A 12,508-nucleotide genomic window follows, 5' to 3' on the forward strand; every position below is an offset into this window, starting at 1 on the left:
TATCGACGTCCAGGACCACCAACTTACCTTCCGGATCCAGGAAGACTGCCCTTATTTTCAAGTCTAGGCCTTTCCGAAATAGCACCGCAGTACCTCCACCGCCCGCTCCCGGCCGACACGGAGATAGGAAAATCTCGTACCCGCCAAAAAGGGCTGCGAGTTCCTGCGGGTTGGAGAGCCTGGTTTCGCTAATGGCTGCTACATCTACACTGTAAGACCTCAGGTCGTTCAACAGGTGACCTTGTTTCCAAGGCGACCCGAGGCCTCTCACATTTATGCTTCCGATTCTGAGAATTACCATGTTTTTTTTTTTAAAGGAAAGTATTAGAGGAGAAAAGGCTCTACTTACTGTTTTCTGGTGGGGTGGCTCCCCTATGTTTTCGTGTGGGTGTCTCCACTAAATTTTGATAAAGGCTCTGGGAGAAGCTTCTCCCTAGCGACCCAACATCATTCGGAAACTTTTCTTTTATTTTATTATAGTTTTCTTGGGTTATTTTTAGTGTGAGTATGTGTGCTGGTGGTGCGTTGTGTAGGGGTATAATGAAATTTGTGGTGTTTGCATTTGTATTGTTTTTTAGAAAGTCTAATAAGTGTTCATTTTTTGTGTTGATGGCTGTTACGTTTGTGGTGTGTGTGAGTGCTGGTGTTTGCGGTGGAGAAGGTGTTGCTATTTGTTGTGAGTGTGTGTTGTTGTTGCCGATGATGTTGGGAAGCTCACCTTTTTCGCGCCTCCCCTCTTTGTCAATTGTTTCTTTTGTCTTTCTTTTTCGTTTTTTTGTTGGTGGTACAGTTTGCCACTTCCCTTTTTCACTATCAGTGTTCGCACAATCCGAGCTGATCTGATCTGAAAAGGGAATGTTTGTCGGATCTGGTGAAGATTCTTTTACAATTTCTGTTGTTGCTGGTTCTGTTATCTTTTTTGGTGTGGAGGTTCTTGGTGTTGGTGTTGGTGTTGGTTTGGTGATGGATGGAGATGGTGGTGTCGCTTTTCGTGGTGCTGGTGGTGATGGTGTTGGTGATGATGGTGTTGGTGGTGATGGTGTTGGTGGTGATGGTGTTGGTGGTGTGGAGGCTTTTGGTTGTTGTTGTTGCTGCAATTTTCTGTTTTTGTCTGCCTCCATTCTTTGCTTGTAGATGGGGCAGTCTCTTTTTAGGTGTTTTTCACTGCTGCAGAGGTAGCACTTTGGTCTGCGCCCCTCTACTGCAATGTGTATTCTACTGCCATCCGGCAGGTTTATGGCGTCGGGTATGGTATTTATGCTATCTTGTTCAATCTGAACAAGGAGATGCATTTCCATGCCCAACCAGTTTTTTTCTTTTACTCTGTTCACCTTTAGGATAGTGGCAGTCTCTTCAATGTCGAAGAGCATAGCTGCCACTAGCCAGGAGATGTTCAGTTCTGGTGGCACATGATTTATTTTTATTTCTGTCACACGTCGACCAAGGTATGTCGGCACGAGTAATAATTCTTCCGCCTTTAACGGTGTTGTAGAGTGCCGGATGGCATCCTCTTCCGTTGGGAAGCGCACTTCCACTGTTCCAAAGCGCTTCCCTTTGGTTACGAAGCTTTTTTGGCCCCATATCGGCTTTAGAGCTAACTCCAATCTCTGTGGAGTAGCATTCTCCATCTTTTGGTATTTTGTATTGAATACCTTGTATACTATTGTTTTTCTTTTTGTTGCTTGTATTAATGCTTGTGGAGTGTTAAGGAAGACATTATTGCCATCCCTTCTTAACAATTCCTTGGCATTCTTTATTTCTGCCATTGTGACTTGGATTTCTTCTGAGCTCTGCTTAGCTGCGGAGGCGAAACCGTTACAATGGCTACTGGTTGTGGTCTTGGTACTGTTGCTCGTGTTGTTTACTTTGTTTTCTTTGTTCTTTTTTTCCTCCTCCCTCTCCGGTGTAGAAGCAATGGTGGAGGTGAGGGCTGGGAAGTCAGCAGCAGAGAGTCTGTTAAACAGACCTGAATCAGGAACACTGTCCACTATGGCGTCAGCTGGGCGAGGTGGAATGTGACTTGACCTGTCATTCTTTTTGTCGGGGAGTGATGCAGAGAGAAGAGAACAGCTGGCTGCTCTTTTCACTGGCATTTTGCCTTTTATGGCATTAACTGGGCGGGGTGAAAAAAGACTTGACCCGTCATTCTTTTTGTCGGGGAGTGATGCAGAGAGAAGAGAACAGCTTGTTATTTTTTTTTCCGACATTTTTCAGATATGATACGTGTGAAATGTGAAAATGGAAGTTTTTCAAACGAAGAATTCACCCCTAAATGGGGGAAATCTCGCCTAACCGACTAGCTCCGCAAGAACCTAGTCGGCTTGGCTACAACAATATATAAAATTTAAAACAGATTTCAAAAGATTTCCGGGTAAAAACGGCAACAACTTACAGAGCTTCGGGAGACACGTCCATCCGCTTGAATAAATAATAAGACATGATGTGAATAATCTAAAATCTTGACTGAATGTTTTTAAAATGATAATCCCTTAGAAGAATACAAAGTGTAACCCTTACTATCAGCTGACATACCTAAATAAATAAGTTAATAATTATTAGGTAGAAATATGTATATGTGTGTGTGTGTGTGTGTTTGGATATAAGGATAATATTTGAGGGAATGTGATAGAAAGCTTCATCGCTGAAATGCAAGTAGCAAAAATAATCTTTTCTACTCTAGGCACAAAGCCAGAAATTTTTCGGGAGGGGCCTGTTTATTAGATCGACTGGTACTTATTTTATCAACCCCAAAAGGATGAAAGGCAAAGTTGACCCCGACAGCATTTAAATGCAGATCGTCAAGTCGGATGAAAAGCCGCTATTTTACCCGGTGTGGTAACGATTCTGCCAGCTCGCCGCCTTTATATGTATTTTTCATTTTGTTTTTACTACTTATTGCCTTGTTGAGTCAAGTTTTAGACGAGTGTCTTTTCTTCTGATAAACTCATAGTCGCTAAGAAATCTTAAGTTGAGATGATCTTTGTTTGTCTTTAACAACCCAGAATCCTGATATTGAATAATTTGCGAAACTGCATCAGCCACAAAGGCCTCACTGAATAAATATAGTAAAAGGTAATATGGTTTCAAACTTTGGTACAAGGCCTGCAATTTCAGGGGAGGAGTAATTTGATTACATTGACCCCAGTGCTCAACTGGTACTTATTTTATCGACCCCGAAAGGATGAAAGACAAGGTCGACTTCGGCGGAATTTGGACTCAGAACGCAAAGACGGGCGAAATGTCGCTAAACATTTTGCCCAGAGTGTTAACGATTCTGCCAGCTCACCGTCTTTATGATATATATTTTTTTATTTTGCTAAACGATTTTATTTTCATGTTTAAAAAGTTATCATTTTTATAGAAGTTCTTAATTTTCGGGGTGTGAATAGAAGATTTTTGTAATGCGCGATATATCAGAAAGATGTCTGATTATAGTTGGCTATTATGTTGAACCCACGAAATATTTTTGTTTGTGTGAAATAGAATAATAGAGAATAAATGTGAAATTAAGAGAAACTGATATTTTTTATGGACTTTAATAACGTTAATGGTAGAAAACAGATCACCTTTGACGAAAAAAACAAAATCAAACTAATGTTTATTTATTATTATAAAGTTTTGTTCAAAATATTTTCATTACAATTTATCAATTTTTTTTTAATATTCATAGAAGTAATTTCATGATAATAAAACTAATTTAAAACAATATTTGAAATTTAGTTATTGATAAATATTATAAATGTAATTTTTCAAAGATCTTGAATTTTACCAAACGTGACCTGGCTCTGCTATTAACCATTTATAATGAAATTGAAGTACGTTTTCTCTAATAATGTGTAGGAAATCTTTGAAAAAATACCCCCAAAGGTCTCAAGATGGGCCATGAGCTAAAAAGAAAAGGTTGGGAACTCCTTGTCAAGTCGTTAGAACGATCTAGAATGCAAATTGTGTATACTCGTGTACAAGTTGAATTTCTGAAGATTTATAAGGTTGAATTTGTGGAGTCGGTTATAATATGGATACTATATTTGAACGATCGAAATCCACTCAAAAATCCCAAAATACCGTATAAGTAACAGAAGTTCAAATGATGTCTAAATGAATAAAAAAAAAAAAAGATGCACAATGGCGCAGACGTAGTTATGTAGTAAGAAGCTTGTGGGTTCAGTCCCACTGCGTGGCACCTTGGGCAAGTGCCTTCTACTATAATCTCGGGCCGACCAAAGACTTGTGAGTGGATTTCGTAGAAGCCCGCCGTATATATATATATATATGTGTGTGTGTGTGTGTGTGTGTGTGTGTGCGTGTGCGTGTCTTTGTGTCTGTGTTTGTTAACCCACGCCACTCCTTGACAACCGGTGCTGGTGTGTTTACGTCCCCGTAACTTAGCGGTTCGGCATACCGATAGAATAAGTACCAGGCTTATAAAAAGTGAGTATTGGAGTCGATACATTCGACAAAAATTTTTCATGGCGGTGCCTCCAGCATGATCACTGAAACAAGTAAAAGATAAAAGATGAAAGATAAATGAATTACAGTTATATCAATGATTTTAAGCATCAAAAGACAAGGCCGTATTAAACAACAGCAACCATAAATTAGGGCACGTAGCTCTGATAAATACTTACATTTGCTTTTTTATTTGTATCCATCGCAATCAATTGACTAGCTAAGTGATATCAATTTACAACCTCTAATTACTGTATAATATCACCTTCACATAATAAATATGCACAAGGCCACACTTGCTCGATGTTGGCGTATTAAATTTCACCCGCTCAGTGTGTTTCGCTGCACATTTTCTCCAGCTTCATTATTTTCAAATTCGTGATTAAAATCACAATCATTACAGGTACAGTATATCAGTGCTGTATTTTATATTTCTAATTAATTCAATGCAGCTTGAGGCTTTAAATACCAAAATTGATTTCAAGAAAAAAAAAGAAGAAAACTTGTAGAAACACAACGTTACGCTCTACGCAAACGACAATCTCCTCCTAAAATGTTTTCTTCTTCATCACTGGATTAGGAACTCACAGTTTCTTTGTTGCATTTACATTTTTAATGAATTCAATACAGCTCAGTCATAAAATATAAAACAACTATAAAAATAAATAATGATAGTAGAAACAAAAATGAAATAGTGGGCTATTATTTATGCATACAAAATGTGAAGTAGAAATTTAAAATAAAATAAAATTATAATTACATCGTACGTCTTAAACATTTGGAACACAAGAAGTTCATTAAAATCCTGCTAAATCAAGCACTTCATCATCAATAAAGCTTCGTCATCACCAAGATGAATGATGTCATCGTAAGGATCATCTTCATCTTCGCTGTCCATAGTTAGAGGCAGCTCTTTATCCATGTCACCCCATCGATAACTGTCTCCTGCACCATTCAGTGCATTCGAAATACCTCTTTTTTTTCCGAGTGATTTAACAAGGCGGTGCCCAGTAAGGTCGCAGTCTAATGATTGGAACAAATAAAAGATAAAAGATAAATAATATCGGTTTCCCTGCCACTTCCATGAATCAATGATCTATTCCCAAATGAGAAACAGTGATGAAGCCCTCATAATTCCTCCTTTAATACATGTTTTTTCTTTCTATCAAGGATTCAGTTGTTCCGCTTGATTTCAATTACGTTCTTAAATGCTTTATCGATACTAATATCTAATGATCGCAAAACTCTTGTTAAGTCCACTGGGAATATGTCAGTGTTTTGTAATCAGAAGTTATCAAGAATGTTTTTCCCTTGAGGTACCCTAAACTGGTCCCGGACGAGCAAATTCTTTCTCCTCCAGGTCGTAAGTTTCAAGTATACTTTACCCATTTTCTCCATCTACCCTCATCCATCAAGCCTTGAGGACGCACATGGGTGACAATTTCTTTTAGAAAATTCTCTCAGTCATAGCATCTCATGAACCTAGTGCACTATCCAGTACCTGTTTTAAAATTCGATATGAAATCTTAGGTTGCTTCCCTTCGAACATGGACTCCGAGGGCTGCACGAATACCAATTTTTGTTTTGACTATTTTCGAGTACACATTATGCAATTTTCTTTCTTTAGTTGTGGTCACTTGCTTGGTTTATCTTTGTTAACACATTTTATTTTTTGATATTCTTTGCAGTTTATTCGATATTTTTCACCAGTCATTCACTAGTTTCTCTTAAATACAAAATTCTTTTGCTACAAAATAGTCGTCTTCTCAGCAACTTCAGTAACTTAGAGTTTTAAAGCTGATGTATTATCTTAGGCATTTTTACACAAAATGACGGCTAATGTTGAAGCCTCTTTAAATGTTAAAACTCTTTTAAAACAATGCAAAGAGACGTTTATGAACCAACTTCGCTTGTTCGATAATGAACTTTTAAGAAATCTATAACCTAACGTTTTCGAGAATTGTACATAAAAACACACTGCTCAAAGGCTACCCTTGGTTCGCAATTGTGAAGAACTGGGATCCACTTTTATATGAGATAACTGGAAAATTCCAATTTTTTTCGGCTAAAAATATAGTGTCGACTTTTACTCTGATAAACATGATATCGATAAGAATTATGTGTCAACTATTCATCGAAAATGAAGTAAATATTTCGAAAATTAGACAGCACTTTATCAATAAACATTTATGTGTCTATTGCTAAGAACATGGATAAATTTTATGGTAGGTAATTAAATCGATCTAAGTATATTACTGTACCTATTCTATAAACCCTGTAGGAATAAACAGAAAAATTGATTCGCAACAGGATTTGAACTCAGAACTTGGACCAATGTTAGAAATTGTTATATATGGAGATGTATGAGTGTGTGGATGTATTAGTGCTTTGCGTGTGTTTGTTCGTGCGTGCGTGTGATGTGTGAGTGTGTAAAAAGAGACTGTGCGTGTCCGAGTGTGTAAGAATATTTGAATATAATTAGTATAGAATATTCTATAGTAATTCAGGAGAGAGAGAGAGGGGAGAGAGAGAGAGAGAGGAGAGAGAGAGAGAGAGAGAGAGAGAGAGAGAGAGAGAGAGATGCTACTGTTGCTAGAACACATAATTCCGATACTTTAGGATCACTATAAATGATTGTAATTTGTTCTGACCTCTTCATAATGGAGAAATCAATTTGTCTTTCGTATTGATTAATTCATTGATTGCTCCCATAAGGAATTCCCTAGATGTAATTTTTTTCTTTTGCTTTGTCTTTGATAAAAAATAATATTATTGGTGGTATGTATGGTGGAAGGCGGGGGTCCTTGATGGAATTTAAAGTCTGTTATTTCGGGTCGATCAAGGAAGGGATCGCCAGTTTCTTTTTTATTTTATCAGGTCGACACTATAGACCATCGCTGCATTGCAGTTATGCATATTTATGGTCGAGCTAATGAGGGAACATCTATGTGCTGGAAATGACAGCTAAGTCCCTCGGAAATAACACCCTACTGTCTTTAAAAAAGGCACTATACACTGAATAGGGTAGTCTTAGGTACAGTATGACTGGGGTAAAAGACGTGATGGTCACGACTGAAACGTTTTTATTTATTGGTCTACTGGATCATGGCTGATCTCGGATTAAACAATAACTTATTTAAGTTAGGAATCTCTACGCAATCACTCGACCAGGTACAACCAGCTACCAAATTTCCCCTCAAACAGAACTCTTCACTTTTTTTAAAGGACACATTGGATTATTTAATAATGTTAGATATGTCACGACTGAAAAAGAAAACTGGATGGTCACGGTTGAAAGTCTTTGATCATGGGTGTAATGGATTAGGGTTGGCCTGTAACTAAACAACAACCCTTTTATGAGGAAGACTTAAGAACAATTTCAGAACTGAAATCTTGAAGACATCGTTCTGGCAACTCTTGTAGCTATACTATTTACTGTTCCAAACATGATCGTCCCTTCATTTTACATTCCAAAGGCTACATTAGTGAATGTATCCTTCCGATTTAAAGGGTGTGGTCTGACTGCTGTTTCAGGCTTGTCAAGCAACCACAAAAACATTCCTTCGTTTTACAATGCTATAGCATTGTAAAATTGACGAGTGCTTCTCGCGGTGAGTTCAACTGCACTTCAAGAAGGATGAGGTGGGCTCTGCCTAATTGGTTTACTTTAAATATTTATTCTGTGTAAAAACAAAACCTCCTGTGAAACCCCTTTGACTCTAAAGGATAATGACACAACCTAGAACCATCGTAAATAATTGAGCCAACTAGAGGGAGTCTCTGTTGTTGTTTCGCTCGCTAGAGATAGATACCAAATATCCCGTGAGCCATACACTCTACAAAATTTAGAAAAAGGAACATACCACACTTAGAGATTTTCTTTTTTTATTTTCACAGCTTAGTTAGAGAGGGAAGAACAGTAGCGATAACCTTTCATTTTTTTCTCAGAGCCTCCAAAACTAGTGTGATATTAGGAGGAAGTTACCTTCAACTTGGACACTTGGTTCGAATACTTTAAACAGAGTAAACTCTACTAAAGTTACTAAAGTTTATGCCGGGAGGCGAATTGTCTATCACCCCAATTTAGGACACTATGTTGTAAAATAGGATGGGATGATCATGACTGGAACACCTTCGATCGTAGATCTGTTTACCAGAGCTGGAACGGGACTAAACATGTTGTCTGAGAAAGACAGATGTGTTACTCGTGGTACCCTACATAGAGATGAAGCCTTTCGATATGTAGTGTCATTCACGAACATTCTCGAGATTTTACACCACCATCGCCACTGTCACAATTACCAAGGAGCCTGCATGGAAGCCACGGATGTCGTTGCTTGATTTGAGAGTAGAAACATTGAATTAGATTTTTTTTTTCATTAGTTTGGTCTAGGCGAAGAGGTTGTGCTTGTGGACATCTAGAGACCCTCAGAAACCACTGAGATTAATACCGTGAACGTTCCACTTATTCTGGCTCAAGTTGAAGGCTGCATGAAAATCGTATGCAGAGAAAGAGAATTCTAGATGACCAGCGTACTGGAAAGTAAGAGCCAGACTTAGGGATCGGTATCGAGTTTGATGGTATGAGGAGGCTGGACACAATATGGTGACAAGAAGAAGAGAGACGAAAGAGTCGGGAGTGCTTGATTGGGGGTGAAATGAAGTAATTTTTAAATATAGTAGGCATGAATGTCCTGGATATGACTTTAAATTGCATCAAGTAGTGAGGACCTGTTTCGGGAGATTTAGGGGTTTCCCACTATTGTTTTCGGTTCTGTTCTGACTCGGAGTAGTAGCACCTGTCAGATGAGACTCTTCAGCTATTTAGCTGCTCAGCTAAGACATGATAACTCCACACAAATCCTGCATCCTGATGACTGTTGGGATCGTGGCACTTGTTGCACCAGACAAACACAAGTTTGAAGGATGAGACAGTGAAACTGGCTTTGCACAAACTATGCCCAGTTTAATGATATTTATCAAGCAAGTTGTTCAGCAAAGCAAGACACCATCACCAACTCCGTCACACTTCTTTCATAAGTTCAGTGGCAATAGGGAAAGAGACGATGGGGACAGATCGAGGATGCTACTGGAAGTCTTCATCATTGGTCCTGTACACAGGTAGCCATAGGACGATGGTCGTTTTCTACAGACATGGAGCACGTTGATTTCGTACCCTCCCAAGGACACGATAAAACATTAAACTAGGAACACTGCGCAGCTGTATCTTGCTGAACTCTTGAATGGAAGGCCTTTTGATCATTAGTCTGCTGGATCAGGGTTGGCCCGAGCTTTAACGACAACAATTTTGACAGCGATTTGTTGTCGACTTAAATGAAGAGTTATAGAAATGATTGAACTAATATTTCTAAATGTTATGATCATTGTGATTATTTGATAAAGTAAGCGGAGAGAAATATAGCTGTAGGAAATAGACGTCGTAAGATCTTAGTTTCTTGTATTAGATCAACATTGAAGCGATGATTGATTTTGAACATAAATAGATTAAGAAATAACCTATCTAAGCGGTGAATTGATAGTTGTTAGAGCGTCAGATAAAAATACCTTACGGTATATGTATTCCAGCGCTCCTAGTTCAAATTTCACTGAAGTCAATTTTGCCTTTCATCTTTTAAAGGGGTCAGAAAATAAAATACTTACGAAGTCGATTCTTCCCTCTTTTCTTTTTTCGGAAATAGATAGTTTGCTCCGTACAGCGCCCCTTTGTCCAGAAATATAGTAGGATTGAGAGCGTGACTAGAAATCTATTCTCAGAGAACAAAAAAAAAAAGACATGCTACTGAAATCGTCCAAGAATTAACCGATATTCAGTTCAACACTGAAGGGACATAAAAAAAGAATAACCTTTCTGGAAGCACAGTTTAAGTGTTTACTTTTGAAGTATAACAGGTGTAGAGGATGGTGGGGTTGTGGTAGTGATGAATGTGAGGTGGTTGCTTATACCACATTCTTGGTAACGATATGTGTTAATTGCTCTCTGTGTATATTCGTTTACCTACATAGTTAGGTAAGGAAAAATTCTTTGCTTGTTAAAACTTGAATATGAAGACTACATTGCAAATGAAAGATGTCAACCGTCTATTTTGAGCACGATATAGGTGACACAAAGCTAAACAACACTTCTGTATTATAAGGAGCAAATGGGGGAGTCACTGTGTCTAATCGACCTGCTGAAGTTAGCCACCAAATCTTTCTTAAGTGGGGGTATACATTGGATAAAGTGGTCTTTGATACGCTTGGTTATTACATTTCAACACAATAGATATTTTACATTTTGATAGTACAACAACGTAATAGAAATGCTTCTATACCATCACTAATAAATGTCTCGGAGCTTGACTTCCGGTCTCATGGCGTGAAGCTGATGAGAGATAAATTTTCTTCTGGATGTGACACCGGTCTACTGCGGGTATCAACCTCTGAATGTTATCGGATCTTTGGGGTTTGACGGGCAACATTTATTTTCTTAACGAAACACTTTCAAACTTGGGACACTGATAGAATGTTTCATATTAAACAACTTCTTCTCTTAACCTTCTTAACAAACTTTTGTACTTTGCAAGTTATTTCATGTTAAAGTTGTCGTATTTCTGTAATTTCAACCAATCACTGACGTCTATTCAGCTGAATACAGTTACCGCTGGCCGGTCATAAAAATGTTATTCCTTGTGACATATTTCATCCGGTTTAATCGTAATTTATACGCATATATTGTGTTGTATTTCCCTCGGAAGACTCGCAGAGATAACACAACGAGTTATACAAATTTAATTATTACATTTATTATTCAATTACATACAAAGAACGCACTCACCCAATGTTCGTTATGAATAAACAAAAGTCATGTCCGCCATATATATATCAATGACATTTTACTACCCCAGTCACACAAGACAACAACAATGAAACAATGAACTCAGATGAACCACAGTGACACACGGAACGTCAGACGAATTACATATCTAACAGTCCATATAACACCTCCCCACTGAAATTGATGCTACACAAGAAGTATCAACAGCAAAGTCTCTCTTGTGTTTTACGGGTTCTCTTGGACCGTCTTGGGTTGTCTGGTCCATACTCTGGAACGGGTAACATGGTCTTGGGTCTGGTTTGTCTTTGAGTTAGTGGCACAGTTTCTGAGATCTCCATCGGGTTATCTGTTGCAAATTGAAGTAGTGTTTTCTGCATCACCAGGTTCATTGTCTTCCTCAGTTGTGTACCGCGGTCGCAGCTGTTCCCAGTGTCGTCTCCACATCGGGCCATGAGGTATGACCTTCACGTTAAAGCAGCGAGTACCCAATGACTTCTTAATGATTGCTGGTACCCATCGGGGATCTTTGTCTTGGCGAGGTCCATAGTATAGTGCATACACAGGATCTCCGGCCTTGTACTGCCTGATAACTTTAGCGACATCAGCCGAGCCAGGAGTCACCTGAGACTTATGTGCTTCCTTAGACTGTTTGCCTTGAGCAATGTGTGCTGGCGATGGCAGCAGAGAATCAATCCTTGCTCGTATCTGCCGGTGATTCAAAAGTTCACTTGGAGAGAATCCACAGGATGTCGGTGTTCTCCGGTACTGCATCAAGAATTCTTGAAGTGCTCGTGTCGGCGGAAGAGAAGACTTCCTTAGAGCTTGTTTGAAGGTCTGCACCAAACGTTCCGCTGCTCCGTTGATAGCTGGGTGGTAAGGTGCTCCTGTCAGGTGTGTGATCCCGCGTTCTTTGCACCAGCTCTGGAACTCCTCAGACGTAAAAGTTAGTGCGTTATCGGTGACCAGTGTGTGAGGAAATCCGAAGTGCGCAAAGTCTTCCTCAAGCAAATTTAAAGTGGTTTTGGAGGACGTGGAGGAAGTAGGATGAATGCATGGGTACTTGGAATAAGCATCTGTGATCACCAGCCAATCTCTACCCATAAAATTTATTGCATGGTCCAGATGTAAGCGGCTCCACGGCTTTTCTGGTAACATCCATGGGTGAACTGGAGGCTTAGATGGCTGCCTTTGATGTTCGTTACACGAATCACATCGTCGACTGGC

The 12,508-nt window shown here is 39.0% G+C and overlaps 1 protein-coding gene across 1 annotated transcript; it reads right to left on the reverse strand.

Annotated features, from left to right (window-relative positions):
• Positions 1-341: 341 nt before the first annotated feature.
• Positions 342-2,407, reverse strand: LOC149137837 (uncharacterized). Its single transcript, XM_089362075.1, has one exon. It carries the CDS (start codon positions 2,205-2,207, stop codon positions 342-344), a length of 1,866 nt encoding a protein of 621 aa, XP_089218201.1. The 5' UTR covers positions 2,208-2,407.
• Positions 2,408-12,508: the final 10,101 nt, after the last annotated feature.

This window comes from Octopus bimaculoides, chromosome 1 (genome assembly GCF_046866305.1).
Source record: "Octopus bimaculoides isolate indiv1 chromosome 1, ASM4686630v1, whole genome shotgun sequence".
Lineage (NCBI taxonomy): Eukaryota > Metazoa > Mollusca > Cephalopoda > Octopoda > Octopodidae > Octopus > Octopus bimaculoides.